This window comes from Helianthus annuus, chromosome 6, assembly GCF_002127325.2.
Source record: "Helianthus annuus cultivar XRQ/B chromosome 6, HanXRQr2.0-SUNRISE, whole genome shotgun sequence".
NCBI lineage: Eukaryota > Viridiplantae > Streptophyta > Magnoliopsida > Asterales > Asteraceae > Helianthus > Helianthus annuus.
In genome coordinates, this window is record NC_035438.2 from 11,738,542 (window position 1) to 11,764,270 (window position 25,729).

The 25,729-nt window shown below is 37.0% G+C and overlaps 1 protein-coding gene across 1 annotated transcript; it reads left to right on the forward strand.

The window, feature by feature from the left end:
- The first annotated feature begins 16,619 nt into the window (after positions 1–16,619).
- On the forward strand, positions 16,620–24,877 carry LOC110904300 (LOB domain-containing protein 30). The gene is made up of 2 exons (XM_022150144.2): positions 16,620–17,057; positions 24,306–24,877. The coding sequence occupies exons 1-2, from the start codon at positions 16,722–16,724 to the stop codon at positions 24,684–24,686; spliced, it is 717 nt and encodes a 238-aa protein (XP_022005836.1). The 5' UTR covers positions 16,620–16,721; the 3' UTR covers positions 24,687–24,877.
- The last annotated feature ends 852 nt before the right edge of the window (positions 24,878–25,729 follow it).

Consider the following 25,729-nt stretch of genomic DNA (forward strand, 5'->3'; position numbering starts at 1 on the left):
AAAATTGTTCTTTAACGTGCAATTGATAAATGTCTATAAAAATCTCCTAAAAATAAGTTAGTCATCCGTTAGGAGTTTTGTAACCTCACTTAATCAAGGAAAGCGACACCGATAAACACAATGCAACCACCGAGACAAGCATAAACTAGATTAAATCACAACCGAGTTCATTTTACAAATCTTGCGCATAAATTCACTAAGATAGCAATTTTGGCCGAAACTACTAACTAAGCTAACAAATCATGGCAAGAATTCATAACAACACCATCTAACCCGTTAGAGTCCTTCCGTGAGGGCAAGCTTTCTTGATTAACAATAATTACATTTTATTAAACCACTAACCATTTCTAGTATCATGGTGCCCACATTTTAACCAAGTTAAACTAGTTAACCAAATTAAAAGTTTACTAATACATGATTAATTAAGCTTCATTTTTCAACTATCTTAACTAACCAAGCACCAATCATCCAACACAATTACTTATAATCAAGAAATCAATATCAATAACAAGGTTGCAAACTAATCATCAAAGATAATCATAGAAAATACTTCAAAATATCATTACAAACAAAGATTAACATACTAATGGCTATAATCAAGCAAGGGATTGTTGCGTTTTTGCCCAAAGGCTTACATTAATACATAATAATCAGTCTAAATGCTTGAAACATACAAAATTATGGAAAGATTTGAGAAACCAAACCATAAACAAGCATAAGAATGAGAATCCAGATAGTAAATGAGCAAAACCGGGCAATGTGGCTTGAATCCGGGTGAAAGCAGAAGCCTTCGGAGCCTCAAAATCGCCTGCAAAGCTCTCCAAAATTCCAGAGTTACTAACAGAATGGTTCTGTTATGTTTTTATGCTTTTTTGATGTCGCACGGTCGTGCATGGATCGCACGACCGTGCACTAGCAATTATTGGTGGTGGGCCACCATACGGCATGATGTCATCAGATCGTTGACCGGATTCGATTTGGCACGACCGTTCTTCATGTGGCACGGTCGTTCTATTCCGAGTTCTTGTTGCACGCCTGGTCGCACTGGTCGTTCAGTTCCGAGGTTGGCTTGATCATCGGAGATGCACGGGGTGCAAGATCTGGAACGACCGTGCATTCCCGGGTTGGCCTTCAATGCCCTGCACGCGGAGTTGCACCCTCGTTCACCGCCGGGTTCTTCTTGATTTATCGGAGATGCACGGTCGTGCATCAGGTCGCACGACCGTTCCACACGCCCAGGTCAGTTTTCTAACAGAAGTTTCACAGCTTCGTCGTTTTGTCCGGAAAGTCCTCGTTTTCGCTATCATCTTGTCTGGTATGCTGTTTTAGGCCTGTAAACAAAAATGTAGATAATTAAGTATCCGAATGACGGTTTTACGGCCGAAAACGCATAAAATAGGGGTAAAACGGGGGACTAAAATATGTGTAAATTAGCGAATATCAAATACATATGCGGGATGCGGTGCCGAGCCGCATCGTCGTCTGTGGTGACTGTTGCTGTTGAACAGATCCCATGTCGTGACGAAAATGTCCATATGATGCGGTGCCAGCCGCATCGCTATGCACGTCCGCTTTTATACACAAGGTAAGGCTTCTTCTTATCCTTTGATCGATTAGATTCGAATGGTGCGTCCGGGTGGACGCAGTTCTTTGCTGGTGGGGGTTTTTTGATAAGGGTAATGGTCATTCGCGGTCAGGTGGCGCGAGATTTAGGACCATACCCCTTGAACACCCTACTTTATTTTGATCAAATGATATTTTTAAGAGTTAATTACACAAATGGGTCCTGTGGTTTATACATAATTTCGCCTTTGGATACTAACTTATTTTTTTAACAGGTTTAGGTTCTATGGTTTCAATTTTGTAACACCTTTGGGTACTAACACCAAAATTAGTTAATTAATGACTAAAATACCCTTTCATTTTTTAAGTTTATCAATGTAACACATTTGGGCACTAACACCTAATTTTATTTAAGTTTAAATCAATTTTACAAAATCTATTTATTTTTTTATTTTCATAATTTTATTATATCTCTTAATTAACATAAACTCTATTTATTTTTTTTATTTTCATATTTTTATTAAATTTCTTATTTAACATAAAATCTACTTGTTACACCAGTATTTTTTTTTAAATAGATTTTTTAAATAAAATCTACTAGCTATATAGTTTTACGTAAATTAAATTTTAATTTTCAGTTTTGGATTGAAATGATTGATAATAATAAATATCTTTCATGTAAAAAAAATTAAGCCATTTTTAACTCGTTTTTTGTTCATTTACATTTTACTATTTTGGAAAATATTTAATTTACATAAAATCTACTAGTTGCACCAGTAAAATCTACTAGCTATATAGTTTTATGTAAATTAAAAATCTATTTTACAAAAAAAAAACGAGTTAAAAAAAGGCTTAAATTTTTTTAGTTTTATCTAAAATACCTAGCTATATAGTTTTATCTAAAATACCTAGCTATATAGTTTTATATAAATTAAATATCTTTCTAAAATAGTAAAATGTAAATGAACAAAAAAACGAGTTAAAAAAAGGCTTAATTTTTTTACATGAAAGATATTTATTATTATCAATCATTTCAATCCAAAATTGAAAATGAAAATTTAATTTACATAAAACTATATAGCTAGTAGATTTTATTTAAAAAATCTATTTAAAAAAATACTGGTGTAACAAGTAGATTTTTTGTTAAATAAGAAATTTAATAAAAATATGAAAATAAAAAAAATAAATAGAGTTTATGTTAATTAAGAGATATAATAAAATAATGAAAATAAAAAAATAAATAGATTTTGTAAAATTGATTTAAACTTAAATAAAATTAGGTGTTAGTACCCAAATGTGTTACATTGATAAACTTAAAAAAATGCAAGGGTATTTTAGTCATTAATTAACTAATTTTGGTGTTTGACGACGGGGGTAGCCCAAGGATAAATAAAATGATTAATATGCAAAGAGCTTAAAAGGTTGAAAGGTTCATCGGATGAAAAGCTGTAAAATGAGGAAATCGAGAAACAGTAATCAGTCATGTCCAAGGACTCGTCTCACCAACTCATGCTCACCAACTCACAAAGTCAGAGCAGGTCTGCACAGGCACACTCTATTAACCAGGGGTCCAAAGCCTTCAACCCCAAAAGGGGAAACCCTCCATTGCAAACAGGTTTCGCTAGTCTTGTTTATGCCATTTCAGGAGATGTCTTCCCCTATAAGAAGACAGCTCATGTTCACTTCTAAGACATTCCGAAAAGGCAGAGATTCCTTAATCTCTAGTCATTCAAAGAGTTCTTTGTCACTTCCAAACAACTCTTCATCACATTCATTCTATTTGCTTTCTTTTCTGGATTCGAGCTGGCCTCGAAGAAAGAACCTCAAAGCAAATAAAAAGTACATACTAGTGAACCTCCTTCCACGTTTTGCAAACGTGGAGGGACCCCGCGACCTGCGTTAGGCAAAACTGAACCTTTCAGCCCTTTTGCCTAACCAGCTTAGCTACCATCCTTGGTCCCGTGTTTGTTGCATCAACAAGTTGGCGCCCACCGTGGGGCTACGCCGCTGTTTCTCCTCAAAAGAGACCTGGTAAGTGTAGCTCCTTTCACTCAAAACCACCATGTCAGAAAGTGGATCTCCGGGAGAGGTAAACCAGATCCCTAACACCTCTACCCCGGGAAGTGGTCAAGCTCACACAACAATAACAACGCCTTTTTCAACTCCGGGGAGTACACCTGAGTTCCTTACCTTCAACACACCAACCCCATCCAGATCTGGAGCTCCGTCTCCCAACGTTGGTGTGTCAGACACTCCGGCACGTGTTGAACTTACCCCCGAGGGGGTCGCTAATAACTTCCTTGAGCTAAGGTCACTTCTTAACCAACATGTGAACAAAGAAAGAGAAAAAGGGATAAGGATTCGTCTAGATTACGACGAACCTGAGCCAACGTTGTCTCCTGGGCCACCTCTACCACCCTTTGTTACAAGAGGTGAGGCTGGTCCCAGCAACTCTTCAAACCCTCATCCTTATCTATCCACTATGACAAACCCCACTGTTCATCGTATTCTCTCTTCCCAACCAACTGCTAGTGGCACTCCTCTGGGACACGAGTTAACACTCGACCAACTCCTACAGTCCCCGGTGACCAGTTGTCCCACTTCTCTAACTACCACATGGGAGCAAGCCCTGTCCGTGCTCCCTTTAGCACGAAGTGCTATTGCTAGCACCCCTCTCGGGGTAAGTTGCTCAGTTGGTCCGGGAAGCCTTCAGGGTTTCAATTTCGTACCCAACATGATGTCTCAGATGATGGCCAACTTCCCCTGGCAACACTTCATCAACCAAGTGCTTGCCACCCAGGGAAACCATGGCAATAACAACAACGTAGGTACGAGACCTGAAGAAGACTTGGCTAAACCTTACAAGCCAAGTAACCTTTCATGCTTTTCAAGACAGATAGCTGATTATGATTTTCAGTCTAAGATCAAAATGCCAGCTCACATCAGAACGTATGATGGGACCGAAGATCCCGAAGATCATCTTCAGATCTTCACTGGTGCTGCTCGAATAGAAAAATGGTCAAATGCTGAATGCTGCCTAATGTTCATGCAGACTCTTATTGGGTCCGCTAGAATCTGGTTCAACGACCTACCTGCTCAAAGTATTCGAAGCTTTGATGATCTCAGCAGAGGTTTTCTGGCAAACTTCTCCCAACAAAGGAGGTACGTTAAAGACACAACAGTAATCTTCCAGATAAAACAACGCGATGATGAAAGCCTACGGGCATTCATTGAACGATACAAGAAAGAAGGGCTAACCTATGTGGGGGCTGATGAGAAAATGAGAGTGGCCGGTTTTATGAACGCCATAACCTCCAAGTATCTCACACGAGATTTCAACAAATCTCTGCCCAAAACCTTGGAAGAAGCCCTTGAAAGAGCCGAGGCTCACATTCGGGGAGAGGAAGCTGTGGACATCAAAGAACAAAGAAAAAGGGGTCCTGGCTGGCGAAGCAGTAGCCCAGCCAGAAAGAGAGGAAACTTTAACTCTTACGACAGACGCCCAAAGGGTTTAGACCCTCGAAGGGTTGAAGGGCGAAACCCTTCAGGCAGAGATAAAGGCATGAGTTTCACTCCCCTCACCAAAACCCCTCAAGAAATCCTGGCAACAGAAGAAGTCAAGCAAAACTTTAGACCTCCCCGGCCTCTCCCCAAGAGTCGAAAAAATGAGAACTCCACTCAGTTCTGTGAGTTCCATGAAGAAAAGGGACATCACACCAATGATTGCTTCCAACTGAAAAAGAGGATTGAAGAGGCTGTTAAGTCAGGAGAGCTCGCTCATTTGGTAAAAGGGGTTCGAGATAAAATGGCTGAAGGCAAAGGGAAGGAAGTAAACATGGTGTATTCTGATGAAAAGGTTCCTTACAAGAAGCGACGGTTGGAAGATTGAGAGCTTCAGTGTGTCTGCTTCCCCCCAACAAGGAAGGACCCACTTCCTGGTCCCCTTGTGGTTGAAGCCACCATGGGCACCTTACAAACATGCAAAGCATACATAGACACGGGAGCAGCCACTGAAATCATGTTTGAGAAATTTTTCAACCAACTAAGCGATGAGGAGCGTTCAAGGCTCCAACCCTCCGGGACCTCCATAAAAGGTATCGCCGATATAACCCTGAAGCCTTTGGGGCAAATAACCCTTGATGTCTGTTTTAAGGAGGGATCAAAGGAAAGAACCCGATCACTAACCTTCGTGGTTATCAACATCCCTTCCAACTATGACGTAATCATAGGGAGGCCCGGACAATGTGCATTCTACATGGCAGTGTCTGTTGGCCATGGCACTGTCAAATTTCCCACTGAAAGAGGAATTGCAACCCTTCAACCCTCTCAGGAAGCTTATCTAATCGAAGGGGAAAGTTCGAATGGTGAGAAAGACAAGCAAGGGTTAGTCATCAACCCTAAATATCCTGAGCAACGAATAAGGGTCAACCCCAACCTTTCCCAAGAGACTCTTTCATACCTTGAAAAGCTGCTGAAGCATCACAGTGATGTGTTCGCCTGGTCTCCTGAAGATATGACTGGGATCCCCCGAAACATTGCTGAACACGAGTTAAGGATACCACCCAATGTCAAGCCGGTGGTTCAAAAGAAAAGAAGCCTGGCACCCGAGAGAAGCCTGGCAGCTTGCCAAGAGGTTGAAAAGCTTGTATCAGCTGGCATTCTCCGAGAGGTCAAGTACCAATCATGGATTGCAAATCCTGTTATGGCCAGAAAACCCAACAACTCTTGGAGAATGTGTATAGATTTTAAAGATCTTAACAAGGCTTGTCCCAAGGATTGCTACCCGCTCCCAGAAATTGATCTCAAGGTTGATTCTCTCACAGGGTATCCGTTTAAATGTTTTCTCGATGCATACAAAGGTTATCACCAAATCCTCATGAAGAAGGAGGATGAAGAAAAGACAGCTTTCCACACAGACAAGGGCATTTTTTGTTACCAAAAGATGCCTTTTGGCCTCAAGAATGCGGGTGCAACCTACCAACGACTCGTCGATAAGGCCTTTGAAAACCAAATTGGTAGAAACATGGAGGCATATGTCGATGACCTGGTGATCAAAAGCAAAACGGAATACCAAATGCTTGACGATATCCAAGAAACCTTCAAAAACCTTAGAAAGATCAACATGAAGCTTAACCCGGAAAAATGCTCGTTTGGATTTGATGAAGGAAAATTCCTGGGTCACATCGTTGGAAAGCAAAGTATCAAAGCCAACCCTAACAAGGTAAAAGCTGTCCTTGAAGCTAAACCACCGAGAACCAAGAAGGAGGTTGAAAGCTTGAACGGGAAGCTTGCAGCCTTGAAGCGTTTTACCTCAAAACTGGCCGAAAGGTCTCTACCATTCTACAAAACGCTCAAGAACTGCTCAGATAAAAAAGATTTCAGATGGACCGATGAAGCTAAAGAAGCTTTCAATCAAATGAAGCAGCACTTAGCTTCCCTACCTGATATCGCAGCACCAGAAACTGGGGAGCTCATATCGGTGTACCTTTCAGTTGCCGACGAAGCCATCAGTGCAGTTCTCACTATTGAAAGAGACAAGGCTCAGGTACCCGTTTATTTTTTCAGCAAAACTCTAAAATTAGCTGAAACCAAATATCCTCCCCTTGAAAAACTCGCTCTAGCCCTGGTCCAAACAGCCAGAAGGTTAGAAGATACTTCCAAGCACATCCTATACAAGTGGTCACTGACCAACCTGTCAAGAATGTGCTTGAAAAACCTGAGAACTCAGGAAGGTTGGCAAAATGGGCAGTGGAACTAGGTGAACATAACATCACCTACGTCCCACGAAAAGCCATCAAAGCTCAGGTCCTGGCTGATTTCCTAGTCGAAGTCCCAAGCCAAACAATTGAAGAAGTAAACACCACAACCGCTGAACCCTCCAACCCTGAAGCCTGGAAATTATTCACTGACGGGGCTTCAAGCGTTGAAGGGTCAGGAGCTGGTTTAGTCCTAATCAACCCTGAGGGGCTAGAATTCACGTATGCTCTCCGTTTTAATTTTCAGACCACCAACAATGAGGCTGAATACGAAGCACTGATCGCCGGTCTACGGCTGGCCAAAGAAATGAAAGTCAAAAAGCTTGAAGTGTTCACTGATTCACTACTAGTATCAAGCCAAGTTAATGACAGCTATGTCGCCAAGGAGCCCAACATGAGAAAGTACAAAGAAAAATCTAAGGAGTTAATGAACACCTTCCAGGCATGTAACATCAAACAGATTCCAAGATCCCAAAACAAAAAGGCCGATGCCTTGAGCAAATTGGCATCTCTCACGTTCGCCCACCTCACGAAAAAGGTGTTGGTTGAAGTGTTAAAGGCCCGGTCGATTGATGAATTGGAAGTGCAAGATGTGGTCACCGAGGAAGATCCAAATTGGATGACTCCAATCAAAAAATTCCTTCAAGACAATGAACTGCCTAATGATCAAACGGAAGCTGAAAGGGTAAAGATCAAAGCAAGACAATATGTGTTGCAAGGAGAAACTCTCTATAAAAAAGGTTACCTTGCACCATTGCTAAGGTGTGTGGGCCCTGAACAAAGCAAGTATTTGGTTAAGGAAGTGCATGAAGGAATATGCGGAGCTCATTTTGGAGCTAGGTCGGTGGTTGCAAAGCTCATGAACCTGGGATATTTCTGGCCCTCAATGCATCGTGACACCGTCGAGCAATTGAAGAAATGTGATGCCTATCAAATCCACTCCCCAATACCAAAAAGTCCCAAACATGACTTGGTCCCCATAACCTCAGCATGGCCATTCCATAAATGGGGAATGGACATTGTTGGACCATTCCCTCCAAGCAAAGGGGGAGTAAAATTCTTGTTGGTAGCAATTGACTACTTCAGCAAATGGCCAGAGGTTAAACCCCTTGCCAAGATCACAGGAAGTCATAGACTTTGTTTGGGAAAATATCATCTGCCGTTATGGGCTGCCAGGGGTAATTGTCACCGATAATGGGAAACAATTCGCTGAAAAACCCTTCAGCCTTTGGTGCAAGGAGTACAGGATCAACCAAATCTTCAGCTCAGTGGCTTACCCGCAATCAAACGGCCAGGTTGAAAGGACCAACAGAAGCATAGTAGAAGGCATCAAAACAAGATTGGGGAGATATGAAAGTAATTGGCTGGAAGAATTGCCTAGCGTTTTATGGGCAATTAGAACAACAGAAAAAGCAAGTCACAAAAAGACACGTTACAGCTTGGTATTTGGATCCGAAGCCGTAATCCCCGCTGAAATAGGAGTTGTAACCCAACGAATTGTCAACATGGATCCCGAGGTAAACACACAAGAGACCATGTTGAACTTACAACTCCTAGAGGAGGCCCGGGATCAAGCAGCAATACAAGAAGCCAAATACAAGCAAAAGATGGAAGCCTACTACAACAAGAAGGTCAAGAACGAACGATTCAGGCCAGGGGATCTAGTCCTCAGAAACAACGAAGCCAGCAAAAAAGAAAATCAAGGGAAACTAGGCCCAAAATGGGAAGGTCCATACACCATCCTCGAAGCACACAAAGGAGGGTCCTACAAGCTGGGAGATCTAGAAGGCAGGAGGCTCCCAAGGCACTGGAACGGAAAAACCTTGAGAAAGTTCTATGTTTAGAAAGTTTGGTTTGTATCAAAACAAAAACCTTTTGTAAAAGCAGATATTGCTTGAATGAATGAAGTCATTTTATCAAACTTGTCTTTCTATCCTAATATCAGGTTGAGAACCTAGCAAAAAACTCCATGGCAAGGGCCATGTAAGGGGATGAGCTCCCAGGCCATATCGCTCAATAGGTTCAAGGGTTGAATGGACCTATATAAGGGGTGAGTTCCTAGATCAATACAACTCCATGAGATTTATCAAAGAAAAACAATAATGTCTCATAGACAGGTTTGAACAGCCTACACCAATCGTTCCTTAAGTCTAAAAAACATACTCAATAAATAGACTTACGAAATCAAACAAACTACAACGAAATAAAGAAAAGGATAGATACTACGTCTTGATGATAAACACTAAGGTAAAGTGACTGCAGCACTGAACCCTTTAAAGTGTAAAAAACATAAAGACAAAGTAAACAAAGACAAGACAAGAAAATAAAAATAAGGGGCAAAGATAAAGAAACTTATCAACTAAACATACAAACCAAACCAAAAGCTACCCAAATTTCAAGCCAACAGAAAATTGAAACCATAGAACCTAAACCTGTTAAAAAAATAAGTTAGTACCCTAAGGCGAAATTATGTATAAACCACAGGACCCATTTGTGTAATTAACTTAATTAGTTGGTTGTAAGGAATAGTTTAGAATTATAAATTACAATATCTTTTAGCTTTAAAATTAACTTATAAAAGATAATTTTGAGTACAATTAGTAAGATGAAACATAAATTATATGACTTTTTGGTAATTAATTCCATAAACGTCTAAACGTCCGAAGCACTCTACTCATCGTCATGATTGTAGAGGATGGAAGTTAGAGGGGGCAATCTTGTAATTACTAACGAGATGTACTTGACTAGGCATTAGACATGATTTTACATAAAAATACGATTATCAATACTCGTTTTAAATGTGTTCCAAGGTCAATGAGACCAAAGGATAGTCAGTTACTCGTTCCTTTTTACACAATGTTTAAAATCTCATGAACTAGCAAACTGAAAAATACAGTGCATATTTTTTATTCTCAAAATTATGCGTTCAAACAATATTTTATAAGGCTAAGTGTAGTGGAACCATAACCACCATCCGAGTCAACAACACTTTTTTTTGCAACTCAAGGGGCAGAAACACCACACATGAGGGGTGTGGAGGGGTTGGGTGGTAGCCTGGTCACGCTCCAAGGGGCGCAGGGCAATGGCGCAAACAGGATAGGTGGTGGTGGCGCCTTCAGCTTGAATCAACTACACACGACCAAAGAATATATTTTGACGTTTTCATTTAGTTCTTATGATGCTAACTTTGAAAGTTGAATACAAAAGGACGTTTAAAATATGTAAGTCAAAATAATAATCAAATATGAACACATGTTTAAAGAAAAGGTACTACGAGCTTTTCATAAAACTAGGTTTTTTTACCCGTCGCGCGTTGCGGCGGCGTAAAATCTCAAGTAATTTGATCCCGAGAGATTTCGTTTTCCAATGAGAAGTCTTCTTCGGCCTCCAGCATGAAAGTTCCATTTCAGGGAAGGACGACGTACTATGATACTGATATTTTTTGTTTTCTTTTTCTTTTTCACTTTTCTACAACCTCCTTCTTCCATTCGAACGTTCTTTTTCAGTTCTATCTTCTTTTGATGTTATAATAGAGATCAAGACCCATAAGTATAAAAACACCCTACACCGATGCGGAAGAAGGTGGCAAGAATCGAACGATGCAATCCCAATCAAACGACAACCGACCACCTTCGTCTCTAAATCGTCGGGAACCAATTAAGATGCTTTTGGCTGTTGGTGGTGAGAAGCGTTGACGACGGTGCTGAAGAGAGGCAATTGAGTTGGAGGGTTTGTAGAGAACAAAGGATCTTGTGACCATGCTTTTTTTTATTAAAACATGAGATCGGAACTATGGAAGGACGAGGTTAAGATACGTGGCTAAAGAAATGGGAGGCATTGCACTACAAGAAATAAAGGGGGAAGAAAAAAAATGATGCCATGAATTGAACCTGAGTGCATTAAGAATCCAAACAACTATAAAACCACTTTATAATACACAATAAGATGCTAAACCTTGAAAAAAATCAAAATATATACACTAAAGGGGTAAAGAAAAAAATAAAAGACCAATAAAGATGTGCCATGTGTCGCATGACACTATTCACAAAGTATGTTTATTAATAGTTTGATAAGACTAGTGGGTATGGGGGCCGGCTGAGGCCCGGCTAGGACCGGCGCCGGTCCCCCACACCGCCCCCCTCAGGTCCGGCCCGGCACAACCGGCACCCCACAGTCGGGGAAGCCATGCCTCTCTCCTCTCTCCTAACACACACACATCTAAACATACATATATATATATAAAGGGGTTCATCCCCCACCCCCCTAGGTTCATCCCTTCCAAGCCGAGCCTACGTGGCGGCCCATCCTCTTGAGGATGGGGCTCTCAATACCCTCTAGTCTAATAATTTGATAATAGTTTGATAATTGTAATATTTTGTTTTAGTATGTGTAAAAGGGTGTTTGTCATCATTTTCAGAAACGGTTTATCTACCTATTGTAATAAAAGAATGTAATTTAATAGCTTGAAGCATTATATGCTACATGTTTATCTGTTTATTATAAGTAAAGAGAGACTATAACTATTAATAACAAATGCTTTCTAAATACGTGTTTATCGATCGATCTCACGAACAACATGATGGCGATAATTAGTATAAAATCATATATAAGAGACATATAGTTAGCATTTGATCCATAAACGTAATTTTCTAAAAAGAACATATGATTGTATGAACACTGATTTTATTGAGTCAAGTATTTCAAGTTTTATTTGGTTAGTATTTGGGCTGTAAGGGTTTAACGGCCCAGTGGGTTGACAAGTAACAACCTTTCATCTGTAGTGGCAAAAGAAATCATAAATATGTTAGGGTGACACACACGTCTGTAGCACGAGTATAACCCGAGTACCCGACAACAGTGGCGGATCTAAAAAATCCTTATACGGGCAACGTTTCATATAAAAAGGGGTAACGAAAGTGAAAAATCGTCAATTTTTCCAAAATTTACACTACCGCCGAAGCGTCAAGGGGTAGCGGGGGCTACCCCTAGTAACATGCTAGGTCCGCCCCTACCCGACAAGCCAAAGAATTAGCAAATTACTTGATAAACATCAAAAATATCGATCACTTGACTCTATTTAAGTCGAGTCGAGCTTGTGAACATTTTTATATCTATATCATCTGTGTGTGTTTAAATATATAACTCCTCATTAACCTAAAAAAATTTTAGTGTTTGAAAGACTATTTTACCCTTCTTTTAGGATTGTATCTTATACATTAATCTAAAAGAAAATTTTCATTTAGGTTATAACCTAGTGGTGAAGAGGAATTATCACTTGTGGGGAGACATGTTTGTACAAAGTAATGGCATTATGATGTAGACATGTTTGTAACAAATACCTTTGCTGGAAACTTTTGAATAATGTGCCACATACATAGTCTGTGGATGGACTTGTCAAATACGTTGGCGACAGCTTGTTTCATAGCACAATCCTGATCAGTTAATACCAAGAGTGGCTGTTTTCCATTGTGTGCTTGAAGAAATTTTTGGAGAAGCCATGTGTATGATTCAATAGTCTCATTATGTAACAACCCAACCACAAACATTGTGCACTTTTTATGATGGTCAACTCCAGTGAAAGGCACAAAAATCATATCGTACCTGTTCGGAAAAAAAAACTTTTAAAAATATAACTGAGAAGCAAAAATCTTTTCAAAATTATAAGTGAAATTTTTAAAAACTCACATATTTGTATGATACGTTGCATCGAACGCCAAAACATCACCGAACGCTTCGTAGTTTAATTTAGAAGCGCCATCGCACTAAAAAATTAACTGAAGTTCCACATCATCAATATGGGTATCAAAAGTGTAATTAACTTTATTTTCGCTGCGAGCTTTGAATTTGTCAATTATCATTTGCGCGTCTCTATCACCAATAAAATCTCTAATGTCACGGCCACAATTTTTGTAGTCCACGACGGTACCGTGAACATTATGGTGGCCACCTTTTATTGCAACGTGTACCTTGTGGGATTTGGTGGGGCCAGGATTAGCATTACGACACTTTGCTATGAACTCTTGTGTAGAAAAATCGAGCTTTCTTCGCTTTAGTGATAAGTCAAGATTCTCGGGAGAGGTAAACACATGGTTGTGTTGTTCAACAAAATAATAGATTTCATACTGAGCTGACTTTTTTATACGACGAAACTTCACACATGCCTTACAATCTGTAACTTTGACATTGGAACGACGTGATGGTGAAGTTGAGTCAATATCATCAGGGTTAGTTTCTTTATGTTTATGTTTGTTCACTGGCGCCTTGGAGCATAAAACGTATCGACGAGTCGTAATTAACTCGTCGCCTATTTTTTCTTTTTTCGAAGTACCCAAACGGGTTCCAAAACCTGCAAGCTGTGCATACTCCTCGTACATTGCAATTGCTTGTTCAATCGTAGTAAATCTAGCTTTCAAATACGGTTTGAATCCAGGGGGGACAATTTGTGTCCAGTACCTAGTCCCATTTGGCATTTCGTAAACGTTGCTAGCAACCGACTCTGCACAATTAGCGTAAAAAATCATTCAAAAAAAAAAAAAACAAAGACAACAATGCTACAGGTCACATGTCTACTATACCGTGTATTATACACATGTGTACTATCATGATGGATTGAATAAAACATACCAGTACACGCGTATACTACGGAGCTAAGAGTTATAAACAAGAAAAAAGATGACTGAAAACTCTAGTTCAACCAACAAAAGACTAAAACTATAATTCGAATCTTGCTACTAAGACAAAAAAAAAAAGACAATATTACATGTTCGTTAAAAAATATATGGAAATCAATGGTCGTACGATTACACTACCTGGATGATCCATTGTTGTAACGAATACATTATCGCCAATGTTTTGGTCAGAATTGTGATTGTCGATTTCTAGGTCGGCCATGAATGAAATACAGTATCACCTGCCGGAAAAAAAATTCAAATATGTTTCAGTGTACTCAAACAACATCAATTTAATTACATACACAAACAATCAAGTTCTCAGTCAATATCAGGTTCTCAGTCAATATTCGCCGGAAATTTATTCCGGCTTAAGTTACGATTTCCGGCGGCTGACGGCACCGGAAACAATAAAGAAGACCGTTGATGTCCGGCGATTAGGGGCAAAGATAGATACGAGTTACACATCAAAAATCAATGTCCGGCGACTGTTGATGTCCGGCGATTAGGGGCAAAGATAGATACGACTTACACAGCAAAAATCAATGTCCGGCGAGATTTTTAGGTTTTTGAAAAGTTGATGTCCGGCGAGAAAATATTGATCGACGTGAATTGTAGATGATATTTATCAACGTGAATTATGGATAAAAAATCATGAAGATATGGATGTTTGTTGAAAAGTTTATGAAATATAATTTTGATAAATATAAAATATGTTAAGATTATCTTTAATAAATGAAAAAAAATATATGATTCTATAGTTGTGATGGTTGTCGAAATAGTTTGTAACTGATGTATGATATGATTTTGAAATTAATAAGATAATAATTAAAATTCAGTATTTATATGAAGCTACAATCTTACCCTTGTTAAATAGATATGAAATCAATGATTCAGATTAGTTCACGCGGTTCACGTTAGGAAATTTGTTCACGTTTGAACCTAATCCTATATAAATAAATACAAATATAACAGGTTTAAGTGAGATATTGATGAACTAGAAAGCAAATGAAGTATTTTTTTTTTCCTTAAAACATATTCCAACAAATGACGTTTATGATATATAACTAGTTTATGCTTCTTTCACTTCATGAAACATGATCATTCCAGATTTCACTCCATCTTTGTTAGTTACGATCATTATCTATTTATATCCGCTCCATGATCAAATACTAAAAACTAGTTCATTTTGTTTCTGAATATTTGATGAGTTTCTCGCGATATGACAATTACATACGTACTTTTCACATAGAAACATATCGTAAATACATGTATTCATAGTTTCATACATACAAACATAGATTATATAACTATAGGGGTTAAGAGTCGGTATTAGAATATTGAGTTGAGTTGACCAAATTTACTTTTTGAAGGTCATAAAGTCATCCCAAGTTTCATGATTAGTTGGTCTTAACACTTTGAAGTTTGACCACTTTGAAGTTCATAATTCCAAAATTATTTTTCTTTAACTTTATACTATTTTAATATATCCAACTGCTATTAATTTCAATTTAAAGCTGCTTTGTCCTTTGTCTACCCAACATCCTCTTTAATTTACCATACTTTTTCTTCTAGAAAGAACTAAATATTTTATATTCATTTGACTTTACTAAGTCCCAGAAATGAAAATATTCAAGTGGGGTTAAAGTGTTGGTATAGTACTTAACATCCAACTCATAGGTCCTTGTTTGATTCTATGCTCAAAGAATTACTTTAAAGTTTAACTCATACTAGCATGACTCTCCAATGTTTCCCGACGAGAATCAGTCGATGTTAATTGGTATGATACCAACATTCACTACAACTTCTTCAAAAAAAAAAAAAAAAAAAAAAATCAAATTAGACAAAAACTAAATGTGCTAAAAATGTATACTATATAAAGTATTGACAAAAGCATTACGGTTTGTGTGAATAGTATGAACAATATCATTATTTGATACATATATATATGAAAAGTAAAATTACGACATACCACAACAACGACCTGAGTAACTTGCTTTAGTTTGTTAAGACTTAAATTAGAGACTCTTATCTTTGATATGGTGTTGATTAACCTAACCGAAGCTAGCTAGATCGTGTTTGAATTGCAACGTTATGTTATTATACATTGAATAGCCTTTAGACTTTAAAAACACTTGGATATCATCATCAAAGTATGCTAAAAGCAAATAGTTGAAAACATAGAGACATAAAAGTGAAACTTCACCTGCAACCTTATTCTATCTGGTTGTAAAGTATCTAGGATTCACAATTCCAAATATTATATTACATGCATATACATATTCACCTTTTCCCTTTGCAAAGAAACACATACTGACATACATATGACATATACATATAATTAACATAGAGAGATATATCATATCTATACAGGTAGAAAGTCAGACACACACATATATATATAGATACAGAAAGAAATGCATATGCATACATGCACAAATACACACATATGCACATATACATACACACATATAGACAGAGAGAGAATTTGCTAAATAGTTAAGGAGATAATTAAAGAAAGAAGCAGCTGGCTATATTAGATATATGTTTGCTTCACGCAAGCAATCTTATTTGGGTGTTTGCTTCTTCAATTCGTGCCTTTAAAGTCATCAACTTTCTCACAAAACACACCTATCAAACCCTAATCTTTCTCTCTCTCCACACACACACACACAAACCCTAATAACTACGTGACATTAAAACCTGAAAACAAACCTACAAACCCAACGTGAAAATGAGTGCAAATCCTAGCACTAGTCACACCGGTGGTAGTGGCGGAAGTAGCACCGGTGGCGGCGGTGTTGGTGGGCCGTGTGGAGCTTGCAAGTTCTTGAGAAGAAAGTGTGTGGCAGGCTGCATATTCGCACCATATTTCGATTCGGAACAAGGTGCGATCCATTTCGCAGCCGTGCACAAGGTGTTTGGAGCCAGTAATGTCTCCAAGCTCCTGTTACATATTCCGGTTAACAAGCGGCCCGATGCCGTGGTGAGCATATGTTATGAGGCTCAAGCCAGGCTTCGAGACCCTGTCTATGGCTGCGTTGCTCATCTCTTTGCCCTTCAACAACAGGTTCATTTTTCATATATTTGATTGGTGATCGATATAATATTTTTGCTTCATTTCTAGAAAATAATGCCACAAATTACTGTTTTCAATTATATGATTTTATTAGCTTTCACTTAATGGGAAAATAGCTTATCCATATTAAATAAAATTTTAACTTTGATATTATACACAAGATAAGATTGTTACATAAACAGTTTTCCTTTCTATTGGAAAATAACCCGACTGTTAATTAGTTTGCCACATGATAACATCGTCAATGATTATATGCTTAATATTTCGGGGTTTAGATTTTTGGTTTATTAACTCTATAAGCTTTGATACGGTAGTTTGTCATATGATAACAAACGTTTGTAAAAGGGTGTCACATATATTAGGGGAAATTTTCAAAATAGTTTTAGTTAACTAAAAGTTTTCAAAGCTCAACATTGGATTTTGGTCCATCTTCAAAAGGTAGCTAAATCCTAGTCGTCTTAGCTGACGGAGTTGATGTGTGTGGCAACTTGCCGGCTTCTTATCGACAAAAATGAAGGCTGTTTGTTTTGATGAAAGCTAATTTCTTTAGGGTATTGGGAGTACGTGGCTAAACACTTTCAATAACTAAACTTTCAAATCGATCAATCAAACAATACCACGTCATTTTATCAATTATGTTTACCTATTGTTCAAAAACGTTGGTGATGGTTAGACACTTTGAAATAGGTAAACTATTTTTTTATGTTTTATTTTTTAAACTAGTATATTTAATATTTAAACATGTATTTTAACATAATAAATGTAGAATAATAAATGTAGAATAAATTAAGAATAACATTACATTAAATTAAAAACATTAAAATTACATGAAATTGAAATAAATTAAACTAGTCTTCGTCGGAATCGACCAAAAGGTGGGGTAAATCTTGACTTGCTATATGATTCATGAGATCGTGTTTTAGTCTCCAATGCGTGTTTTCATCCATCAGCTCGTCCAGCACCGTATCGTCTAGAGCGGGCTTGACCGGAGGATCCCGAATGTGTACCGGTGCTATTGCGTATTTTTTTAAGTATTATACTAAGCCAATCATGTCTTCATGTATAATATTACTCTTTTCATGACAAGAACAACTACATTCAATTTGCGTATACTTTTCTTAAATTGTATATTTCACAGACTAAATATACATAATAGTAAATCATACATCAAAAGAATAATATGTGTGATAATAAAATTTATATAGTCATTCTAAAAAATATAACCCATCATTATTTTATTTATATAAATACTTCTTAAAACACTTTTTATTATATTCTATCGATTTTATGTGTATATATGTTGTGCAAGAAAGTGAGAGCTACATTGGGGCAAACATGAACAAGTGTAAAGTAGGGTGGTGTTGTTAAAATTAATTGAAAAAGCTAAGTCTTTAAGAGTTGAAATTACTTGTAAATTAATCATGCTTAATATATGTAGATGAATAAGTATTTGGAATGGGCCAAGAAAAAGAAGATTAGCTTTTCCATTAAATAATGGATGTTTGGTTGGGGTCTACATGTATCATCTATGACAACTATATATTGGGGACTACAATGTTTCCTTTGAAACATGAAGCCTCGTTTATTTTTCAGTGTTCCAAAAAAAAGGAAATTGTCGCTCTTTTTGCTCTTGTTCATGTCATGTATTATTGTGTTTTAAGGTTGATATGTGATTAATTCTATTTAAATATTAATTATTTCATATATTCTGTTACTAGGTTATAATCCCGTGTATTACACGGGTTGAGTAAATAAATTTATATACTAAATAATAAAACATTATATCTTTAAAAACTTCTTTTATTGCACGGTTGAATAAATATAATTTTATATATTAAATAATAAAAAGTTATATATATAAGAACCATATTGTACAGATTGAATTAATGTAATTTTATATACCAAATAAAAAAATTATATCTTTAAAACCACATGTATTACACGGGTTCAATAAATGTAATATTGTTTACCAAATAATAAAATAATATATCTTTAAAAAAACCTCATTTATTACACGAGTTAAATAAATGTAATTTTATATACCAAATAATAAAAAAGTTAGTAAATGTAATTTTGTATAGTGAAAATAAAAATATTTAATATATGAATACAAAGTTTGGTTTTTGTGATAAACAAATTGTTTTATTTAAAATGTTTTAAATTAACAATTTACAATTTCGGATAATATTTTATTAGTAAAATAGAATAATGGTATTCGAAATTTAAAGTAGGATAAAATTTAATATTAGCTCATTATTCATTTATTTATTTAATTGAAACTCCGTAAAAGTATAAATGATAAATAATATTAGTTAGAGTAGATTACGATTTTGGCCCCTGTGTTTATATCACTTTTACCCTTTTAGCCCAAAAAAAGAATTTTTTAATATCTGAGCCCCCCAACGTCTTTTTTTCTAATCCTTTTGCGCCCCTAACACTAACCTCATCCATCAAATGTTAGGGGCCAAAAGGGTTAGAAAAAAGACGTTGGGGGCTAAAAAGATTAGAAAAAAGATGTTGAGGGCTCAGATGTTAAAAATTCTTTTTGGGTTAAAAGAGTAAAAGTGATATAACTATAGGGGCCAAAATCGTAATTTACTCTTTTAGTTAAATAAATACTATTAATAAATGAGAAGGAGATTAAACTAAATAATAATTATCCATAAGAAATTAAACTAAATAATATTTAGTAGGAGAATTATCTATAATTAATTAGAAAAAGATTAAACTAAAATAATACTTATTTATAAAAGATGGCCTAATATGATGACAAGTGTACTTAAAATGGATTTTGTATTATTATATAATATAGATTATTATTTGTTGTTTTTACCTATATACTATTGATTACTTAGTGCGAATTGTGTATTTTCTAATTTATTAATCGAACTACAATATCACCTGTTTAGTGTCCACATTTATTATTTAGTCACATGTAACTATATATGTCGGCTATATATAACTTTTGATGTGGCGTATAATCTTTTGTTATTTAAATAACTAAAAGATTAGAAAATATTTTACAAGGTGTCAAAGATTTTTGACTTCAATTGTATAATTTAAAATTGTTTGCTATATGTAAAGAGAGTTGATTTCATTACACACTAGGTTCTAAATGTGTAGGACTTTTATTTAAACATTTGATTTCGAGATGTTTTTTAATCCTCTTTGAGTCGTATTTGACCTTACATTATCAAAATTATCAATTTTAGCTTGACTTTAGTCCAAATCCATCAAACCGAGCTTGGGCCAGCTCTGACAAGTAACAACATCATCCATTTTTATTAAAGGGGCACATTATTGGTGTGTAGATAGTCACCTTTAAAATTAAAAGGTGTTTTTTGTTCTTATATGCATACTTTGCGGTGTCGAACTGTGATTAAAACGTGGCCTTTTGGTCTGGTTAACCAGACAAAGACTGACGGGTGTCTGATGGGTCTGTTGACCGGACCAAAACGCCGAGCTTTGGCCGCGTTTTGGTCCTCTCAACCAGACCAGGTGCCAGTCTTTTGTCTGGTTGATAGGATCAAAACGCGGACAAAGCTCGGCGTTTTGGTCCGGTCAACAGACCCGTCAGACACCCGTCAGTCTTTGTCTGGTTAACCGGACCAAAACGCCGTGTTTTGGCCACATTTCGACACTGCAGGGTGTGCATATAAGGACAAAAACACATTTTTTGGTGTGTAAATAGGCAAAATCGTGTGTAGATAGGTACACCCTTATTAAAACGAGTTATAGTTCATAAACTAGGGATGACAATTGAACCTGAATTTGATAGGTAAGTTTGAAACCTAATACATTTGGAATAGGTTTGGAGCCGGGTAATCGGGTATAGAACCAGATTTGGTATTAGTTTTTTTTTTTTTTCGTGGGTTTGAGATTTGGGTGATATACTCGACCCGATTATCCAATAAAGTGTACACTTTTACCCAATTGTATACCCAATATAAATTTTTATATATTCTATAGTTATGTATATATATAATATATCAATTATTCACATACACCATTTTTGTCATCTATGCATTTGAGTAGTCTTTTTATATACATTGTGTTATTTGATTTAGATATTTTGTAGTTATTTGATATATTTTAATATTGATAATGGTAAATGTAATTGCTTATAGTTATTTGATATATTTTTATAGTGATAATGTTAAATGTAATTGTTTAGTTGTACACTACAAGAAATATCACCAATAGTGGCGACCCTTTTAGTGAAAAGTCGCCGCTAATGGTCCAATCCGTGTCCTTCTTTTAAAATCAATCCATGACCGTTCGATCACTACATAAGCTGACAGTTGATGTTTTAAAGGTTATCAAAACCTTGGGCGGATTATACTTTCACTCATTCCCTCCAAATCACAAAAGTCGTCGCTAAAACTCCATTTTCTTGTAGTGGTACCTCATATTAGATATCTGAATCTGATGGGTTTTTTGTTGAGTATACCCAACGGGTAATTTTTATTAAATTAACGGGTTTATCCGAGATCCGACGGGTATTTACCTGATAGAAACCCAACGGGTTTTGGGACGAATTTTAGACAAGCTTCTTAGGATGTGGGGTGTGGTTGTCTTCCCCGACCACCGCCTCCGCCATCTCACACCACCTTCCTCTCCGTCCCTTCAAGGGGGTGGTGTTCCTCTTCCCCTCCAATCCACACCTTCCAACCCTCCAATCCACACCTTCCAATCATCACAATCAACAAACAACGCATCAGGGGCTCAAGGGATTCTCACTATTTGCATCGAAATGATAAGGGGGGTTACACCGTCGGGGCCGAAGGCCACGTCGGCTCCCTATCCTCTTCGCCCTTCCCACACCCAATAGCCTTAATGTTAAAAGAAATCTTTTTGTTTTTTTAGAGTAAAGAGGGGAATATTAGTGATACAAGAGGGGATATATACAAAGAGGGATAAGATATGTTTAATACAATCATGTCAAATTCATCCGCAGGCATATACAATTTGGAAAAGGATTGACGTGAATGAATTGAAACGTGATGGGTGAAGAGTACAATCAACACACATAGAGAGAATCTTGAATTTTAGCTTCTACCCTTTAATTTGGAATTGCTTCCAAGGAACAATTTCCCCATTTTGTATCTCTACGCTTTTTAATTTAGGATATGCTTTTTTAATTATATAATTAAAACTGGTTTTACTATTTTATCAATAAAATTCTGTTCACTTCTATGCTAGCTAAGAAAATAGATATATCAAAATACAAAAATCAGTTTTATATCTAACAACCTTTAAATACATCAGGGTCGGTCTTAAGAATTCGTGTATCATGTTCGAGCTTAAAAAAATGTGACCTTAGGCCTTAACGAAATTGGGTATTGACCTCACTAAAGGTCTAAACCAAATGCTAGTGGGCTAATAACTAATCTAAACTGTAAAAATAGTTTTGTAAGTGGTCCTATGTTTGTATTTGTATGGGTATACCCTATTAATGTTTTTTACATACACATATCGAGGTTTTTTAATAACGTGTCTTTCGAAATATCGGGTCTTGGCTGATGGTCCTCCCCGCCCACCCCAAGGGCCGCCCATGATCAAATGCCTTTAAAGATTGTTAGATTTAAATAATCTTAACTTTCAGTTGGTTGTTGGCCGACTACACTATTAGTTTTGTTACTAACATGGCACTTCTTTAGTGACATAACATCCGACATGCACTTTTTTAGTGATGTGGCATCTAATGTGACATTTGTTAGTGATGTTGACGTAGCTTTTTAATGACGTGACATCTGCTGTGACACTTGTTTAATGACGTGACATCTGACATAAAAAAAAAACTAACTAGGTTACGGTTCAGTTAGTTTCGAAGTGCCAGAGAAAAATAAATTGAAAGTTGGGAATGATCGAGAGAATTTTGTTAGTTGAAAGTGTTGTTAGCCAACAAGTGAACGTCAGAGTTATTTCAATCTAATAACCCTATTTAAAAACACCACCAAATTATTGTTGGTTATGACTTTCTTGCTACAAAGTCAGTTCTAGGATTGGTGTGAACCGGATATAAACTTTTCTGAATCTTACTTAGAGCTGCAACATTGGGATGAGCTGGTACCAACCGGTATCAATATCGAAAATCTTTAAAAGTGAGTACCGGTATCAAAAATGTACCCGATTCGATAAATTCGATACCGGTACCCGATACCATTTGCTCATTCAGAGCTACATAAACATAAGAAAATACATAAATAACATATTCGCATTTTATAAGTCATCGCAAGGGTCCATAAAAGTTTAAAGCCTTTTAGTGGGCCAACGCCAATGCTTGATATTACGGATAAGTCGTTAGACCAATGGGTATGGGCTGCGTTAAAGGCCCGTCTCCACCCATTAGGACCGTCCAACACCGCCCCCTAGGGGCCCGTCGCGGCAAAGACGTCGGATTTCCGACGGTGAAGACGGGGCAAAGTTGGTGGGCCCCCATTGACTTCTCTCTCATACTTTATATATATATTAATATATTATTAATGGTGGGGTAGTCTTGGCTAGTCCCCACACCCTTGGGTAGTCACCAAAGAGACTATCCTCCTCCCGTGATTACGTGGCGCCTACATGACGGATAGTCTCCAAAGAGACTATCCTCCCCATACCCACTGGTATTATATAGATTTGTTTAGCTTCGTAATTATCAAAATACATAAATAACATATTAGTACCTATCTTATAAAAAGTATCAACTGTAAGTTTTTATTGTTTATTATGGTCACTTATTTTTTTATTTTGTGGTCTTCTGTTGAGTTTTCTAAGGTCACCCTCAAATATGCAACTTTGAATTCATAATATGTTGGACAGGTAACTAATAATAAATTCATGTATTTAATAGTGTTAACCTTATAAACTTAGAAATTCATACAATAACCATTGTCAAGATAAAAAATACCTTAAAAGAGGTATAGATGGTTCTAATACCTTCTGTGGCGTTAAGACGAATAGAGGTTTTTGAAATTAGTATAAAATTCGATGAATTTCTCCCTCATCGCTAGAGGATCTTCGGATCATGCTTGAAAACAAAGGTTGATTGGTATAAAATGACGTCTCGACACACTCCATAAAAATAACATGTTTGACTCGTCACGAAAGACATATTAGATGATGCGAAACAAATGATACCTTTAGAGTAGTTACACAAAATGAGAACTTGTTGAGAATATTCTAAACCCTTGATGTGGTTCTGATATATGTTTGATATTTCAATATTACTAAAATCTTAAACTTAAACAGGTTGCGAATTTACAAGCTGAGATCTCTTATCTTCAATCGCACCTAGCAACCCTAGAGGCTCCAACGCCTCCACCACCAACTCAACCACGAGATCCACCCTCCGAATTTTCCATCGCCAGCCTTCCGGTAACCTCATGTGTTCCAGCCAACTATGATCTATCAGTACTTTTCGATCCAATGGTTCAATCTTCTACGTGGCCCATGCAACCATCACCACGACATATGGATCCCGTTCAATTCAGTGGTGGCAACGCCATGGACACTCCGCCACAACATAGCAGTTGTGGCATCGGTGATCCGCATGAGGTGGCTAGGGAACTTTTGCAAAGGCAGGGCACTGAATCTTCGGAAACTTTAACCTTGCCACCACATAGTAGCTGAGGTGAAACACTTTAACTTTTTATATTGACTTTATCAATTGACCACAGGAGTTTGACCTTTGACATTTGACATTTTCTGTATGTTACTTTTTCTTTTATTTCTCATGTTGTCTTGATTTTTTTAAATTTCTGTTTAGTTTTAATCAACTGTTTACATATACAAAATAATGTATAACGATGTAGTTATATTTCTATCACTATTCGACTATATAATTAAGCATTCATGTCAATAATATGCTTATAGTTTTAACATATCGATTTTTATTTGTTTTCACCGGACCTACGTTATGTGTTTTCGCTCTGCGAGGGGGAGAAAACGATTTTTAACAAATATAAATAAGAACGTAGATAGAAAAAACACTTCTAAATGAACACTTTATATAAGAAAAAATAAAAAAAACACGTCAGTTGCGTAGCATTAAACCACGAAAATTACTGTTTTTCGAACTTAGAAAAAGATGTAAAGAAAGAGAACTTAAACAATAAAGAAAATAAAAAAATATACTTACGTTAACGACGGATAGGCTGACCGTCATTGGGAGAATGAACCAAGTGGGGGAGGGGGATTCGAACCCGGGTATGCCCGGAAGCAAACATACATTGGGAGAAGGAACCACACACGTTGGGAGAACAACCGTCATTGGGAGAATGAACCAAGTGGGGGAGGGGGATTCGAACCCGGGTATGCCCGGAAGCAAACATACATTGGGAGAAGGAACCACACACATTGGGAGAAACAAACCAAAATCGGTGGGGGAGATTCGAACCCGGATATGTGACAACCCGAGTTTTCAAGGTCTTTCCTCAACACGTTACTCGTTTCGCAAAGTGTTTTCATAATTCGTTTGCGGTGTAACTTGTTTATGTTTGATATATGTTTGATGTATTGTATTATAGTTTGGATTAAATAATGAACTTGTGAACTGTTTGGTATATGTTGGTGTATTATTCATGCATGACGAAACATATGACTTTCGTCATTACCCTCACTCGACGAAACATTGGGGTTTCGCCACACACACCACGACGAAAGATGGTTATTCG